Source organism: Staurois parvus, unplaced genomic scaffold (genome assembly GCF_062004578.1).
Source record: "Staurois parvus isolate SC_StPar_1 unplaced genomic scaffold, SC_StPar_1.0 ptg000729l, whole genome shotgun sequence".
Taxonomy (NCBI): Eukaryota; Metazoa; Chordata; class Amphibia; order Anura; family Ranidae; genus Staurois; species Staurois parvus.
In genome coordinates, this window is record NW_028318525.1 from 193,038 (window position 1) to 211,908 (window position 18,871).

The 18,871-nt window shown below is 41.9% G+C and overlaps 1 protein-coding gene across 12 annotated transcripts in view; it reads right to left on the reverse strand.

The window, feature by feature from the left end:
* KTN1 (kinectin 1) overlaps positions 1-18,871 on the reverse strand; it is a 210,623-nt gene that overhangs the window by 22,839 nt on the left and 168,913 nt on the right. For all 12 annotated transcript variants that reach the window (XM_089653947.1, XM_089653944.1, XM_089653946.1 and 9 more), the window contains 4 exons: positions 7,658-7,747; positions 6,782-6,862; positions 6,508-6,597; positions 2,781-2,873 (listed from right to left, as the gene is read on the reverse strand). In XM_089653947.1, the coding sequence (XP_089510073.1) occupies positions 2,781-2,873; positions 6,508-6,597; positions 6,782-6,862; positions 7,658-7,747 (354 nt within the window). The remainder of the gene's footprint in view (positions 1-2,780; positions 2,874-6,507; positions 6,598-6,781; positions 6,863-7,657; positions 7,748-18,871) is intronic.

Sequence of the window (18,871 nt, forward strand, 5' to 3'; positions counted from 1 at the left end):
TGGTGTCACTGACATCCCCAGAGACACCAATACAGATCAGTGGTAAAAAAAAAAAAGCACTGACACGACACTACTAATGGTACTGGGCAGGAAGGGGTTAACATGAGGGGTGATCAAAGGGTTAACTGTGTGCGTTTTACTATGGGGCCGTGTGTTTGTGCTTTACTGTAATCACACTGCTTTGCATGGCTGTGCTGTGCACAGGCATCCAAAGCAGTGTGCACGAGCTAACAGGGAAGAGGATTATTTTGTTTACAAACAGTACTCCCTGTCGGAGATGCTCAGCAATCACCGGGCGCCGGAGAGAGTAATCACAGGCTGGGACACAGTGATTGACAGCGGCACGGGTAGGGCGTGCGCCCCCTACCTGGAAATGCAAAATCACATACATACACACACACATACACACACACATACACACACACACACACACACATATATATATATATATATATATATATACACATATATATATATATACACATATATATATATATACACATATATATATATATATATATACACATATATATATACAGTCATGGCCGAAATTGTTGGCACCCTTGATATTTCTCCAGGAAATCATGTATTTCTCACGAAACGTATTGCATTAACACATGTTTTGCTATACACATGTTTATTCCCTTTGTGTGTATTGGGACAAAACAAAAAAAGGGAGGAAAGAAAGCAAATTCGACATAATGTCACACAAACCTCCAAAAATGGGCTGGACAAAAGTATTGGCACCCTTTCACAACTGCGGATAAATAAGAATGTTACAAGCATGTGATGCTCCTGTAAACTCACCTGGGGCAAGTAACAGGTGTGGGCAATATAGAAATCACACCTGAAAGCAGATAAAAAGGAGAGACGTTCACTTAACCTTTGCATTGTGTGTCTGTCTGTGCCACACTAAGCATGGACAACAGAAAGAGGAGACGAGAACTGTCTGAGGACCTGAGAACCAAAATTGTGGCAAAATATCAACAATCTCAAGGTTACAAGTCCATCTCCAGAGAACTAGATTTGCCTTTGTCCACAGTGCGCAACATTATCAAGAAGTTTGCAACCCATGGCACTGTAGCTAATCTCCCTGGTCGTGGACGGATGAGGAAAATTGATGAAAGATTGCAACGCAGAATAGTCCGGATGGTGGATAAGCAGCCCCAAACATGTTCCAAAGACATTCAAGCTGTCCTGCAGGCTCAGGGAGCATCAGTGTCAGCGCGAACTATCCGTCGACATTTAAATGAAATGAAACGCTATGGCAGGAGACCCAGGAGGACCCCACTGCTGACACAGAGACATAAAAAAGCAAGACTACAGTTTGCCAAAATGTACTTGAGTAAGCCAAAAGCCTTCTGGGAAAACGTCTTGTGGACAGATGAGACCAAGATAGAGCTTTTCGGTAAAGCACATCATTCTACTGTTTACCGAAAACGGAATGAGGCCTACAAAGAACAAAACACAGTACCTACGGTAAAATATGGTGGAGGTTCAATGATGTTTTGGGGTTGTTTTGCTGCCTCTGGCACTGGGTGCCTTGACTGTGTGCAAGGCATCATGAAATCTGAGGATTACCAAAGGATTTTGGGTCGCACTGTAGGGCCCAGTGTCAGAAAGCTGGGTTTGCGTCCAAGATCCTGGGTCTTCCAGCAGGACAATGACCCCAAACATACGTCAAAAAGCACTCAGAAATGGATGGCAAAGAAGCGCTGGAGAGTTCTGAAGTGGCCAGCAATGAGCCCAGATCTAAATCCCATTGAACACCTGTGGAGAGATCTTAAAATTGCTGTTGGGAAAAGGTGTCCTTCCAATAAGAGAGACCTGGAGCTGTTTGCAAAGGAAGAGTGGTCCAAAATTCCGGGTGAGAGGTGTCAGAAGCTTATTGATGGTTATAGGAAGCGACTGATTTCAGTTATGTTTTCCAAAGGGTGTGCAACCAAATATTAAGTTAAGGGTGCCAATACTTTTGTCCAGCCCATTTTTGGGGTTTTGTGTGACATTATGTCATATTTGCTTTTCTGCCTCTGTTTTATATTTGTTCCAATACATACAAAGGGAATAAACATGTGTATAGCAAAACATGTGTTAATGCAATACCTTTTTTGTGTGAAATACTTGATTTTCAGGAAAAATATCAAGGGTGCCAACAATTTCGGCCATGACTGTATATATATATATACACACACACACACACACATATATATATATATATATATATACACACTCACATACACACACACACGTGATTTTCCGCACCCGTGCCGCCCTGTAGCAGTATATCAGCCATAGGGCAGTCGGGAAGCGGTGTATATGTATGTATGTGAGTATATATACACACACACACACACACACACACACACACACACACACACACACACATACATACACACACACACATATACACAGTAGCATTAGTCTATATGTCATGTCTTCCAAAGACTGCTAGCAGTCGGTTTAGCAGCCTATTTACAGTGCTCAACAGCTAAAGCTACACTTTGCCCATAGAACACAAATATCATTGGCAAATAACTAATTTTGGGAAAATAAGTATACTTATCCACTTCAATAATCTTAATGAATTCAGCCTAATAATTAGTCGCAGCAGCTAAGATCAGAGCTCTGTCTGAAGTTTTTCATTTGATAAAGCCAGAGAGGAAGCAGGCTGCTACTGCTTTGTATACTGTGTAAACAAATATTGTATACATATAATATTTATGCATCTACATTATATATATAAAAAAAAATACACTTGCATATCTATTTGTTACACTTACCTCTCTTAGTTCATTCTGAGACTCCTCCTGCTTTAGTTTCCACCGTCCCTCCTCTTCCTCCACACTGCGCTGCAACCTCTGCAGAATTCCTTCCTGCAAGTACAAGTATCACAATAGAAAAAATGATCAAAAAACTTCAGCGCAAATTAACAAACTCCTACTTCCTATATATATTAATGCTGCTGACACTCAATGTGTTCCCATATGTGTAAACAATTTTCCTATATATCAGTGCAGCATCAAACAATCTCATATGTGCAATTTATAAAATGTAAGTGCTGGTGCAATACTTCTATAACCATCTGTAAAGTGCATATTGTGCATAAACAATGTGATATGGATATCTCATAATTGAGAAAGTCCTTGTGTATAAAATCTTCAACACACAATTGCTTAATTCTTGTACAAATCAGTGCACGTTTCCATGTGCACAAAAACACCCTTCTGTGCTCCTCCACCACTGTCACACATATATACTCTCACCTTCTTATTTGACCTACAGATATTAGGTCAAACAGTGCATTCCCTTTTAACCTGGGTAGGTATAAACCCTTTGTAACTCCACTCTCCTTCACACTCTACTCCAGAGGGTTCCTCCTACTTCTTATCCATCATATCCTCCAACATAGTGTAGCATTTATATTCACCAATATTTATAAAAAAAAATTTGAGTGCACTCAAATTAAAAAAAAAAGTGTCCATCTGGGACACTGCCGTAGAAAAGCTTCCAATCTATCACATTCTGTGTGCTCTGGTCGCTCACAAAACGGCAGATCGCAAACTTCTGGTTGTGCGGCTTGACGTCATCGGCCCACCCTACGCATTACGTCACAACGTGACTTCATCAGGAGATCACTCCTGATGAAGTCTTACACCAGCACTTTAATTTTATAAATTGCACATATGAGATTGTTTATTGTGTGGCACTGATATATAGGAAAAAAAATAGTATCACAATAGAATTAAGTAAACATTAAACCTATTTTAATTAAGCCCGGTCATGCCCAAACCGGTGAAAGTGATGTGAGGAACCGTTTTGATTGATGGCTGTGATATCCTTTTGATTCATTACTTTTGTGAGTGCATGTTTTATTTGAATAAACTGTTCATATTTTATGGGGTTGCACTATGATCTATTCCATTTATTTTTGATCATATACACCTTAATTCCACTGGCTTTCTGAGGGCATGATCCCTTAAAGGGCCAGAACTAATGAAGTAGCTACTGAGGATCGGCAGTGGATAAGTAGAACTTGGTTTCACCCCTAAGCGTGTATGACCTATTTGTTAGGTCAGGGAAGAAGGTGAGTGCATGTGCACCTACCTGGTGATGGGAAACACCACAATACAACCAGCATGGTGGAGTAATGCATATAAGTTCACCATAATTCGGAGTCACATATAATTTGTTTAACCTCTCGGGCCGGCCGAACGCAAATGTGTGGCCTCCTTTCGTCTGGGCCTAGACGCCAAGCGGCCGCACATTTGCGTTCTATTAAAAAAACATATGTGCTAAGAGCGCACGCCCTGCGCGCTCCCAGCACATACATTTGGTACTCAAGCAAAGGTCCCGATATCTTACGATCGAGACCTTTCCTGATCATGTGACCGCCGTGAGAGCGAATCACGGCGGTCACATGACCCTATAACCCCATCTGCCTCCCGGCTTGTGGAACCCTTAAAGGGCCGGGAAGCGCCGGCGCCAAGGGGTTAATGTGAGTGGATACTTTAACACATTTCATTTTTGGTTATATAAAACGGTGTTGCAGATGGTATGTTTTTGTTTTATTTTGCACGGATCTGGAGTTTAAAAAAGCATAATACATGGAAGGAACACGTCACGCATCAGAAATCTGGAGACACATTTTCCTTATAAAGCGTGTTTTGGCCTGTTATAATCTATAGGTCAATGGTCAAGGTGAGCAGTGGGGGAGTGGGGCCACAAGTCCAGCATGGTGTTAATTATTGCTGGCTGATAACACAACATATATCTGGAAAAAAAAAATGTTCTTGGGACTGTCACTTTATGTTTCTAAAGCTTATGGTTCTAGTTATGATGAGATAGTGCACAACATTTTTTTCATTCAAACATTAAACCTGCATATTACTGAAGTTGAACTTAAGGCAGCTTATAAAGAAACCAATTGACACAGTTATGTATTTCTTTAGAAAAAAGCAGAAAGGCTCTCTTATGTTTCAGCTAGCAGGTCTCAGACTGTACAATCTGTTACACTGACAGAACCCTATTATAATTTACAGCTGACAAAACACTACTTAGCTAACATTGTAGACTGTATGTGCAATTTGTACAGCAGTTCTGGTAATTTATACTTTGGTAAACCCTGCTTGGTATACATTTTTTACCTGCCTATGTTTGCTCCTATGCTTTCTCTGTGATATACTCTCCCATCAAATTATTGGAAAAGTTGAATAAACCGTTAATAAAAAGATGGCTAAAGGTGTTGAATTGAAAAGAGACTGAACAAAGAGGTAAAAAGGTGCTTGTGGACATCACACGATGATAGAGAGGCAAGTCCTATGCTTCAAAAGGAGAAGTGCAGCCAAAGCTCGTTTGGCTGTACTTCTACTGTGTATCACAGGAGTGCAGTTTGTTCTGCATTCCTATGACCCATTTTCAGCTGACAGTGGGGGGTTGTTCAGAACAGAGAAGTGACCAAGTCACCAGCTCTCTGCTCACAGAGCACGGAGAACTGAGCAATCAGCAGACTTTGATCATTCAGGTCTTAGAGCCAGCGGGGGACAGATGCTGCATCCACCTAGGTAAGTATGATTTCTACAAAAAAACACCCATACTTCTCTCTTAAGTACCTGAATGTACTATGGTACTGACTTTCTGTAAGTCACTTCACAGCAGACTGCAAGAGGTAGGGTTAGCATATAGCCAATCAGAGCTATGTAGTGAGTTCAGTGTACATGCTTACATATGGAAAGCGTCAACTAGTACTCCTTTGTCCAAGCATAAACTGAAAAGCGGGGTACTAGACAAGCCTCTTGTGTAACTGCAAAGGAGCCAGCATGGAGGTCCAGGGTCTACCTGTGCTGCATGGCAGAGTTGCCTGGATAACACGACTGGCTAAATATAAATGACAAATCCTAGGGTAGGTAAAGCAATTTGCATGTATGTATTTCAAAAATGAGTGTAGCTGAAGATCTGCTTAAAGTGTTACTAAACCCATATCAGTAAAATCATGTATATGCCGTAAAGCATGCTTGTTATACTCACTGTGGAACCTAAGGGGTTAATCCTCCACATAATGTAAAATGGCTCTTTGACCCTCCTCTTGTACTGTCCCCAGTCCATCTGCTGACAGTACAGAGCCCTAGGAGTCCCTCTGCACATGCTCAGTTTAGTGTGCATTGCTAGAGTTTGGGGAGTTTTTTCCTCTGGGAGGGTGCATGTGATCAGCAGAGGGGATATGCAGAGTCAGGGGTTATGCAGCCTCATATGACAGTGAGAGGTGAACAAAAACTCTTCCCACAAGCTTTAACCAGTGCTCAGCTGGACACTGCTAAAAGTCACAAAACTGCTATATACTGCTGATGAAAAAAGGTATTAAGCAGTTTCTATTTACTACAATAATTGCATTTCCATTTTCTGTGTATTATGGGAGAACAGATGATATAGTGAATGCAGGGTCCTGGGTTTAGTAACACTTTAAGTAATAGCTCAGTACAGTATAATAAAATGTACCACAGGATATAATACCGTTTCTGCCAGCACCGATTTGTATTTCTCACACTCGAGCTTCAGCAGTATATGGATTTCTTCTCCTTCCTTCAGCTTCTGCTCCAGTGTCTTAAAAGAGAGACATTTTCTGCATTATCCATATCTACAATTTGCGTAAAATAGATTTAAGAACCAGACCAACAGACTTCACAATACTGAAGCAAAAACATCCAAATATTTAGACAAACTTCAAGCAGGTCATACAGTGTGGCACTAATCTGCAAACCCAACATCCAAGTCATGCAAAATTTACCTTCACTTTCTCAGCTCCACCATTTTCATTTAAACAGACTTTAGCCAACCTCTCAAATTCTTGGATCCATTTGCCATGATGCTAGGGGAAGACAAACATTCCTTCAATGACAATAAGCTGTACAAAATTATATTAAAAATTCCATCACAGATAAACATGTTAAGTTTCTCATCTACCATCAAAAGATCATTCTCTTGGACATCAGGCGCTCCTTCTTTCCTATTATTCCAAGTATACGTGTGGAAACGACCTTATGGCTATACCAGAAAGGCAGCAGCCCAAACCCTAGGAGGGTTTACCGCCAATATCCACCATTGGGCAGAGCCCCACTGGAGGAACATCTCCCTACCCACGCACACAACCTTCCACCTACGGCCAGTGACTGATCCAGTCAGTCCAACGCAGTCTTCAGCACAAACGAGTTTCTTAATAGGGAAATTTTCTTTGACATCCTGTCCTATAGACTCAACATGAAGGGAGTGGAAATCTTTTTAATAGGATGGAAATCCAAACAGTGGTTATAAGATCAAGTACCCCCACTGCAAGATAATCCTTTTATTCCTGTTTTGGTGGCAACTAAAATAGTTTTTGCGCTCACCTTTTTTTTTTCCCAGTGAAACTGGTGATCAAGGCAATTAGCAAGAAAGAATCTCCCTACGGGGCACATAGACAACAATAAAAACCCAAGTGGTTCTAAACCCTTACCACTATATTCAAATACTCAAAAAAAAAAATGTTTTGGCATCAGTAATACTCTAATTTGGAATGGCGAAAAGATACTCTTTTAAAGGGATGTTTGATGGATTTAAAGTGGTTTTCTACAATAAAAGGTAGCTTATAAAGTAGCCGTACTGACCCTTAAACTGTATTTCTTACCAAACTGGAAGAAACAGACACATTTGGGAAGATTTTCTGCAGGATTTCTCGTGCTTCCATTTCCCCAGTGTGAAGGTTCTGTGGTTTCTCCTAGAAGAGGACAAGATATCAGCCACCTGTTAACATGCAGGTCAAAGACTGAGAGATTCTGGACAGAGATTGGAGTAAAGGCACTAATACACATGTTATGTTGCTGAGGGATGGGGGGGGGGGGGAATCAAACCACAGACAGAGTAAATTACACTTCACATGCGAATGGAGTCTAACAATTTCAGTTTTTTTTTTCTAATATTAAAAGTAAACCTGTCAATTGAAGCTACCATTGCTGACTTCACTTGTCAAATTGCTAGTTTCCTGGCTGTCATTCTTACCCATTGACTTCAATATTCTGAGCTCCTGACCCAGAAACTGTGTGCAGATATGGACATCCAACTCTTGTCCTCCGGCTCCTTCATCTGTATACTCACTATAACTCAGTGACTTAAAGCACTGGGGCCTGAGGATCAGCATAACAGTCGGTAACTAGTATTTTCAGAAGGAGGCCAGCAAACAGTGCCCATATTTCTCTCAGAACAGGTTTACTTTAAAGATGAATCCATTCATTCTAGCACCCTAGCTGTAAGATGCAAGCAGTCATTAGTAATCCTATATAATAGATCCACAGCACACTGTATTTATGTGATGCAAGCACCATCACAATTACGTAAAATAATCCAATAGTCCAGGACAATGCAACTATTGTAAAGAGAGGAAAAGCCACAATTCAGCAGCTGGGAGTGCAGAGAAACGCACAGCTGATGGAGCTGGCATTAAAGCCCAACTCCGGGCTTCGTGCTCTTACACCCACCCTCTACCCACACACACTGTTGCGTTCCCTGTTACTAATATTTTATACTTATCTATTCTGAAGTCTTCAAGACAGTCACAGAAATTTGTGAGGTTCTGTTCTCTAAGATAGGCAGGCCTCAATGCAGAGAAAGGTGGTAAGCTGATGCACAGTACAAAGTAAATGTACAATGCCATAGTGATGTCCTTCACTCACAGTATGTCCTCAATCTTCTGGTTTAAGCAATACTCAGCCTCATTTAACACAGAGGACATCTTGTGGCAGAGAAGTGGACCGGTAGGTCTCCTTATGCTAGTTATAAACTGATGTAAGCAGGTGCTGGCTTTAAGCTTCAGTCTAGGTTCTTGCGCAGCCCGCATTTGCACAGGCATGGCAGATCATTCATTTGAGTGGGCTGCTGTGCCCATGTGCCCCACGAAACATTGGTTTCGTACTGCAAATTCCCTGCAGTCCCCGCACCAGCAAATATGCTGTGCGCAGGGGTGCCATTAAGAATGCATGGCAGCCCGGCGTGTCTTTACACTGCAGCACAATATGGCTGCGGGTGGTTGTGGGTGCAGGAACATCTGTGATTCCTGCACCCGCAAACACCAGCTCAGCTGCAGCTAAGTGTGAACCAAGCTTTATTGGAAAACTAAGGAAAGACATGAAAGAGTATACCTGCAAGTTTGATGTGCCTGAATGTATTAAAGGAGCTAATGAGGTTTTGAAAATGCACTTTTTGTTTAATAGATGTAAAGAGAAGATGGCTATAATTTCCCTGCAGCACCATCTGCACAGATGTCTCAAGCCTGACAAATACCTCTAAGCCACCGACTGTGGGACCATAGGCTGGAGGGGCAATATTAAAAAAAAGAGGGTGTTTTAGAATGACAAACTGGGTGGGGGCACAGAGGTAACCAATCCTGTAATTTCATCCTCACACCACCCTTTCAAATACAAAAAAAAATATGAAGCTAAGCCACAAAAAGACCCCAAAACTATCATTGTAAGATTTAAACCAATTACATACTTTGAGATCTTTAAGGCATTTGTGGTGGATGAAATTTCCTATTCATTAAATACACTGCTCAAAAAAAAAATGAAAGGAACACTTTGAAAACACACCAGATCTAAATGGGGAAAAATATCATGCTGGATATCTATACTGATATGGACTGGGTAATGTGTTAGGAACGTAAGGATGCCCCAACGTTTGATGGAAATGAAAATGATCAACCTACTGAATTAAAAGACACCCCGAAAATCAAAGTGAAAAAAAAGATGCAGCAGGCTAGTCAATTTTGCTGAAATTTTGTTGCATCAACTCATGACAGATGGTGTCCTGGGGTATTTCCTCTCAGATCTGGACCAGGGCATCACTGAGCTCCTGGACAGTCTGAGGTGCAACCTGGCGGTGTCAGATGGACGGACACATGATATCCCAGAGGTGTTCTATTGGATTTAGGTCAGGTTAGCATGGGGGCCATTCAATGTAATCAATTCCTTCATCCTCCAGGGACTGCCTGTATACTTTCGCCACACGAGGCCGGGTATTGTCGTGCACCTGGAGGTACCCAGGACCCACTGCACCAGTAGGGTCAGACAATGGGTTCAAGGACTTAACCCTGATACCTAATGGCAGTCAGGGTGCCACTGTCGAGCCTGTAGAGGTTTGTGTCCCTCCATGGATACGCCTCCCCAGACCATCACCAAAATGGTCATGCTGAACGATGTTACAGGCAGCATGACGTTCTCCATGGCTTCTCCAGACCCTTTCAAGTGTCACATGTGCTCAGGGTGAACCTGCTCTCATCTGTGAAAAGCACAGGGCGCCTATGGCGGACCTGCCAATTCTGGTGTTCAATGGCAAATTCCTATTGAGCTCTATTGTGCCGGGCAGTGAGCACAGGGCCCACTAGAGGACATCGGGCCCTAAGGCCACCCTCATGAAGTCTGTTTCTGATTGTTTGGTTAGAGACATTCACACCAGTGACCTGCTGGAGGTCATTTTGTAGGGCTCTGGCAGTGCTCATCCTGTTCATCCTTGCACAAAGGAGCAGACACCGGTCCTGCTGATGGCTTAAGGACATTCTATGGCCTTGTCCAGCTCTCCTAGGGTAACTGTCTCCTGGAATCTCCTCCATGCTCTTGAGACTGTACTGGGACACACAGCAAACCTTCTGGCAATGGCATGTATTGGTGTGCCGTCCTGGAGGAGTTGGACTGCCTGAGCAACCTCTGTAAGGTCCAGGTATCGCCTCATGCTACTAGTAATGACACTAACCCTAGCCAAATCCAAAACTAGTGAAAAACAGTACGAAGAGAGGAGTAGGAAAAAAAAAGTCAATGGCCTCCACCTGTAAAACCATTCCTGTTTTGGGGATCATCTCATTGTTGCCCATCTAGTGCACCTGTTAATTTAATTAAAACCAAAGCAGCTGAAACTGATTAACAACCCCCTCTGCTACTTAACTGACCAGATCAATATCTCAGGAGTTTAATTGACTTGATTCTATACACTGATTAAAAAGTGTCCCTTTAATTTTTTGAGCAGTGTATATACATGCTTTAACATACAGTTTGTCTACCTGACAGCCCTTTAGATATTCCATATCTCACCTGAGTTGTGTAAAGGTTGAACCCACCCTAAAAACTGATTTATTTCTGACCACCTGGGAGTTTTGGGTGTCCCCATCCACATTTGCATACGTCAGCAATTCCTGTTGTATTCTTTAGGATATAAAATTTAAAAATCATATAGGGAGAGTAGGAGCCCCTAATAATGTCCACATCAGGTGTACAGAGCTGGTAACACAATTCCAGAGATTTCACCAATATAACCCCAGAGAAATCTAAAAAAGTGCTAGATTGTTTCATGCTCTAGAATCTAAGAGCTGAAATAAGATTTGCTATGAACTACCTTCAAACTGCTCACAGATATTACATGTTGACAAGACTGGGGGTAGAAGCACTAGTCTCTACTGAAAGTCAGTATCCCAAGAGGGGTGAAAAAGTATTTTTTGTGTATACAGAAAACTATATAGTGTGATATGGCCGTAAACTGTGTCAATAGGTTAACATCTTCAAAATAACAGAGAGCGTCATTAGATTTTAAAAAGCTACATAAAGTTAATAAGTTGCAGAGTTCTTAAAAAATGTCTATATATATTATGAGCTTGGATTTTGCAAAAGAGTTTGACAAAGTTCCCCACACACGGGTAATGTGTAAGGTAAAGTCGATGGGCTTGGAAAAATCCGTATGTAAATGGACAGAAAACTGATCGTATTCAGAGAGTAGTGGTTAATGATTCATACTCTGAATGGTCTAGGGTTGTCAGTGGTGTACCCCAGGGTTCAGTGTTGGGACCCTTGCTTTTTAATATATTTATAAACGATATAGGGTCTGGGATTAAAAATCCCATTTCAGTCTTTGCAGATGACACCAAGCTGTGCAGTGGAATAACGCCCTTAGAGGATGTCTCCAACTTACAAGCCAACCTCAATGCACTGTTTAGTTGGGCAACTATGTGGCAAATGAGGTTTAATGTTGATAAATGTAAGGTTATGCACTTGGGGGCTAATAATATGCATGCATCATATATACTCGGGGGGGTACAACTGGGGGAATCAATGGTGGAGAAGGATCTGGGAATTCTGGTAGATCACAAGCTAAATAATGGCACGCAATGCCAAGCTGCAGTTTCTAAAGCGAGCAAAATCCTCTGTTGTATTAAAAGAGGTATAGACTCCAGAGAGAGAGAGATATCATATTACCCCGGTACAAATCATTAGTAAGACCTCATCTGGAATATGCAGTTCAGCTTTGGGCACCAATTCCCAAAAAGAACATTGGGGAACTGGAGAAAGTACAGAGAAGGGCAACCAAACTAATAAGAGGCATGGAGGAGATATGCTATCTTTTAGCATACCCCCTACGAGTATGTGCTAGAGCACGAAACGCGTCAGCAGGAGCTACAACGCTGTGATGCCGCGAGGCCCTGTGTTGGTCCGGTGGCCATCTTGCCTACATACGGTCAGTGGTTTTTTCTCTTGTTTTTTGCCTTCTATTGTACCTGTGACTGGATTATTAAATATTTGAAGCAGTATCACACTATGTGGCCTCCTTTTCTTGGACTCTTGATAAGTCTAACCACCCGCAGAGTTCTTTGAGAAGGAGAGGGAAGTTGCTGCCATCCACGAGTTATCCAGGGAGGAATCCATACCAGGCTATAGAGGCCCTATAAGACGCTTCAGCTGACCTTCTGACACATTGTATTCTCAAAATGCGCAATGAAGCTGCGCATCTGGTGAGTGCGCAATGTATTACTTGATTGTCACCAGAAGATTTGGGAAGGAATCGCTCCCTATATTGATATCTCACTAATAGACTTCACATTTAACCGTTCATGTGGACTTGGTTTGCACCTTATGCACGAATCTTCACTATGTTGAGTGATTGGTTATTGGACACACTCCTATAAGTTATATCTTAATTTACATTATTGGACTGATATTTATTATATGATTCATATTGCTGGTTTAATCCTTAATTTTAATGATATCTATATAAGTGCTGCACCTTTATTTCATACTTTATAACTGGATACTAACATTTATAGGTAAAGTTGATCCAGGGAATATCTGATTGCCTCTCGGGGGATCAGGAAGGAATTGTTTTCCCTGCAGGAGCAAATTGCATCATGCTTTGCTGGGGGTTTTTTTGCCTTCCTCTGGATCAACTGTGGGTATAGGATTATAACTTTTTTTTTTAATGGTTGAAATGGATGGACTTTTGTCTTTTTTCAGCCAGACCAACTATGTAACTATGTAGCTCAGAGGGTCCACACCACCAGGATTTGAAACTACCAATGGCTACTACACCAGTGACCAGAGAAAGCTGCATGTTCCCCCACTAAAGCATAAGTATTACATGGTAAGTTTGCCTTTTGAAAAATAAGCTTAAGATGGGTGGCTATGGGCACCAGCAGATACTACTAGTTGAAGCTTCATGTGGAAATGATGGAACAGGTTAAAAGCCAATTCCAATAACTATAGGGTTTTTCTCTGCTAAGTGATTGTTGGTGGTGTCTGCATTGCTCCACAGGCCTAAACACAAATGTTATATCAATGATCACTTTTGAGCAGTGTGTGCCCTGTAAGCACCCTACCACACAACATCTCGTTATCTGAAAATTGAAAGAGCCGAACAGATAAATTTGGATACAGTTGCTGTCTGGCCTAATCAGTTGAAGTCACTGTTGGCAGTGCTCATTGTATTCCAACTAGAAATGGGAAGGCCTGGAGAAAAGTAACTGAAAAATTGAGAATAGTTTTTTTCAGGTTTTTTTCCCCAAAGCCGTTTTCTGCTGGAAAAATTGGAGAGAAAAAAAAAAAAGTGTGGAATACGGTCTTTTACAATGATAAATATTATATCTATGACATGGACTCCAACTATATAACATTAGGACCATAATGAAAGATTGCTGAGACTTTATGTAAAGTCTTAAATTATTGCACGCTCTCTCAGCTGAAGACAAGCAAATCCTGGAATACAATTCAAGTAGCACTGTACTTCTCCAAGCAGTTCAAAAAGAAAAGAAATATGCATTTCTGCCACTAGAAGGCACTGCATGGGAAAGGCTCAAATTTAGCTTGTGGGTCCTATCTTGTACCTCCTACAACTGGGTGATTGTTAGCATACAGTAGATCAGGGATCTCCAAACTATGGCCCTCCAAGTGTTAAGGAACAGCAAGTCCCATTAGGCTTTGCAAGCCTCTGACAGCCACAGGCAAGACTCCCAGAGGCAGAGGCATGATGGGACTTGTAGTATTTCAACAGCTGGAGGGCCATAGTTTGGAGACCCCTGCAGTAGATTATAGTTTCTGTCCTCTCAAGCCTTAATTGACAGATAAGAGTGTAATTTATCTGCCAAATTAATTTGCCAACTTGACACATGAAAGGGTAGAAACGGTTGTTTTAATTTGTGCAAACCTTACGTTTTTAAAAGCCCACGAGGGAAAAAAAAAAAAAAGACAAATCTGAAGAGGAAGAAGAAATGGCAAATGATAGCAGTAGCTTAGAAAATGAGATAGATTAAATTGCATGTATGTGTTGTGCCTGATTCGCTTTTTTTTTTCTTTTTTTTTTTTTCCTTAAAGCACCACTCAAAAGTTAAAATTCACTATGGAACTTAAATATTGAGGTGGACCTTACATTCCCCAATGTCCATATCCAACTGGCAGAAATAATTCCAGTTACTTACCTATTTGCTATTGGTGCTAAGGGGCAAATCTGATTTTTTTTTTTTTTTTTTTTAATGTTGATTGGTTATTGCTTTTGAGGAAAAGGGTGTGGTTACAGGTTCTCATGTATAGTTGAAATGTTCTGAACATATACAGTCCTTGTTACTCGGTTTGTAATAAAAAATCAAATCCTGAAATGCAGGTCTAGTTTATTTACTGAATAAGCTGTACTTTTATTGCAAGCAAAATGCTTTAATATACACTGCATTTCATATTCCCAGTGTAGCAATATGACTTATATTGTAACTATTCCGCACCGATTTTTTTTACCCCAATTCTTTCCAAAAAATTTCCATTTTCTTTCCGGGAAAAAACAGGGAAATTATTTTTTTCTAATGGTTTAAAAATTTCTGGAAATTTTACATCTCTAAAAATTTAAACGCTGGCTGTCAAAATATAATAGTTGCAGTGGGAGATTCATCCATTTGTGCTATTTAATGGAAATCGAGGAATCTGTTAGATTTTTATCTGTTCTGCTCTCAGGCTAAAAAAAAAAAAATCTATTTCAGTATTAGCAGCTTAAAGTGGTTCTAAAGGCTCAAGTTTTTTTTTTTTACCTTCATGCATTCTATGTATGATGTTAAAAAAACATCTGTGGGCGTAGCCCCTTCAGCCTCGGCTATCCAGAGATTCACCCTCCTCATTGGCAGTGGGAGCCGCTGGCAATCACACCCGGTGAACCAAAGAGAAGAGAGAAAGGGTGGGGCCGAGCCAGGGCCCTGTGGGTGAATGGAGTGAGCCTGCTTGGGTGCCCCCTTAGCAAGCTATTTGTTCTTGGGGCACTTGGCAGGCGAGAGAGGCAAGGAGCGCCAGCAGGGGATGCTAGAAGAGGAGGATCGAGGCTGCTCTGTGCAAAAGCACTGCACACAGCAGTTACAGTTGCAAGAAAAAGTATGTGAACCCCTTGGGATTACATGGCGTTTTGCATGAATTGGGCATAAAATGTGCTCTGAACGTCATCTAAGTCACAGCAATAGAAGAACACAGTCTGCTGAACATAATACTACACAAACATTAGATGTTGCCATGGTTTAATTGCACATAACATGTAAACATTCACAGTGTAGGGAGGAAAACGTATGTGAGGCCCTAGCTTAATGACTTCTCCCAGAGCTAATTGGAGCCAGGAGTCAGCCAACCTTGACTCCAATCAGTGTGATGATATTGGATGTGTTGCTGACAGCTGTCCTGCCCTTAAAAAACACACACCTGTTTTGGGTTTACTGGTTTCAAGAAGCACTGTCTGATGTGAACCTTGCCTCGCAGAAAAGAGCTCTCAGAAGACCTACCATCAAGAATTGTTGACTTGCATGAAGCTGGAAAGGGTTACAAAAGTATCTCCAAAAGCCTTGATGTTCATGTGTCCACGGTAAGACAGACTGTCTACAAATGGAGAAAGTTTAGCACTGTTGCTACTCTCCCTAGGCGTGGTCGTCCTGTAAAAATGACTGCAAGAGCACAGCGCAGAATGCTGCATGAGGTAAAGAAGAATCCCAGAGTGTCAGCTAAAGACCTACAGAAATGTCTGGCACATGCTAACATTTTTGTTGACACATCTACAATAAGGAAAACATTAAACAAGAATGGAGTACATGGGAGGACATCACGGAGGAAGCCATTGCTGTCCAAAAAGAATATTGCAGCACGTTTGAAGTTTGCAAAGAGCACCTGGATGTTCCACAGCACTACTAGCAAAATATTCTGTGGACAGATGAAACCAAGATTGAGTTGTTTGGGAAGAACACACAACACTATGTGTGGAGAAAAAAAGGCACAGCACACCAACATCAAAACCTCACCCCCCACTGTAAAACATGGCGGAGGGAGCGTCATGGTTTGGGGCTGCTTTGCTGCCTCAGGGACTGGACGGATTGTTGTCATTGATGGGAAAATGAATTCCAGAGTTTATCAAGACATTTTGCAGGAAAACGTACGACCATCTGTCCACCAACTGAAGCTCCGCAGAGGATGGGTGATGCAACAGGACAATGACCCAAAGCATACAAGTAATTCAACAAAACAATGGCTGCAACAACACAGAATACGCCTTTTGGAGTGGCCCAGTCAGAGTCCTGACCTCAACCCGATTGAAATGCTGTGGCATGACCTTAAGAGAGTGATTCACACCAGACATCCCAAGAATATTGCTACACTGAAATAGTTTTGTGAAGAGGAGTGGTCCAAAATTACTCCAGATGATTGTGCAGGTCTGATCTGCAACTACAGGAAACGTTTGGTTGAGGTTATTGCTGCCAACGGAGGGTCAACCAGTTATTAAGTCCAAAGGTTCACATACTTTTTCCTCCCTGCACTGTGAATGTTTACATGTTATTTGCAATTAAACCATGGCAACATCTAATGTTTGTGTAGTATTATGTTCAGCAGACTGTGTTGTTCTATTGTTGTGACTTATATGACGTTCAGAGCACATTTTACGCCCAATTCATGCAAAACTCCACGTAATCCCAAGGGGTTCACATACTTTTTATTGCAACTGTATGTATGATATATATATTTTTTTTTAATTGCCTTTAGTATCACTTTAAGGCTGCTTTTCCAAAAGCTTACAACAGCAAACTATAAGCTCTATGCCCAAAGGAGGCAGAGCATTTTGAAGCCAAGTAGTGCTGCAGTGAAGTCTACAGAAAGAGTACCAAAAGGCAGAATACTTCATCAAATCACATATAGATAGTTGCAACGGCAAGCAGTGTGTTTTCTTTAGGAAGCAGCACCTGGCAACTGCTAGATGGCTCTAGAAAGTCCATGCCTGAAACAATTAATACCATACCTATATCTTCTGCATGCTAATAAACCACACTGCAAATACTTAATCATTAACATATTTTACCATATATACTCGAGTATAAGCCGAGTTTTTCAGCACATTTTTTGTGCTGAAAAACGGCCCCCTCGGCTTATACTCGAGTCAACGTCTGCAGATGACATGCTGTCCCTGTCATCTGGACACACCCCCGGGATTAATCCTCGCCGGTGATTGGCCGCCGGAACTGTAGCTCAGAAGAGGCACACAGGCGCCCAATCACCGGCGAGGAGGTGGAGCTTGGAGAGGAGGAGCCGAGCGGCACCGCGAAGATCGAGCGAGTGAAGAGGAGGAGAGCGGCCGGAAAAGGAAGACATCTGACCGGTAAGTGTGTACCATGGGAGAGGGAGGGAGGGAGCGAGCGAGCCCAGGCTGGAGCAGGGGTCACCAACGATGGGGCACTATTCCTCCCCCCACTGACACCAACGATGGGGCACTATTCCTCCCCCCACTGACACCAACGATGGGGCACTATTCCTCCCCCCACTGACACCAACGATGGGGCACTATTCCTCCCCCCACTGACACCAACGATGGGGCACTATTCCTCCCCCCCTCGGCTTATACTCGAGTCAATAGTTTTTCCCAGTTTTTTGTGGTAAAATTAGGTACCTCAGCTTATATTCGGGTCGGCTTATACTCGAGTATATACGGTAGGTATGGAAAGTCTCAGCAAAGGCTGTGAGTAAAAAAGCCACTGAATTCAAATCTAGTGTTGAGTTTTTCTGGCTTCAGCGCAACCGCAAAGCTGACTGTCAGTGCAATTTAATGGCTTGGTGACATCTGTGTGACTTAATTTAACAAATGTCAATGCAAGTTGCAATGAAGTCGCAGAGAGATGGTGCAGGAACCGTTTTCAGTCACTGCGACTTGGGTCGTTGAGTGAATCGAATGGTTTCATTGCTGCAAATGGGGTGCGACTTGCCATGCGACTTTGAACTATCCAGTTGTATGACAAGTCGCACTGGTGTGAACCAAGGCTTAAAAAGCAGCAAGCATAGTAGGCAGAAGGACACTAAGAGTGCCACTGCATTGCTTTTCAGAACTGCAAGCTCTTTGATGCTACTGCACAAGCAAACACTTCTTGATACCTGTAAATTTACCTGTTGTCTTTCCTAAAGACAAGGCCTCTAACATGTATGATCAATGCAGACTACACAAAGTGCACTTTTAGGTTTACCCACAGCACGTGCCAATGACCCTCTTCCCAAAACAAAATTAAAAACATTCTTTTTTAAAGCACGTATACACACACGCATAC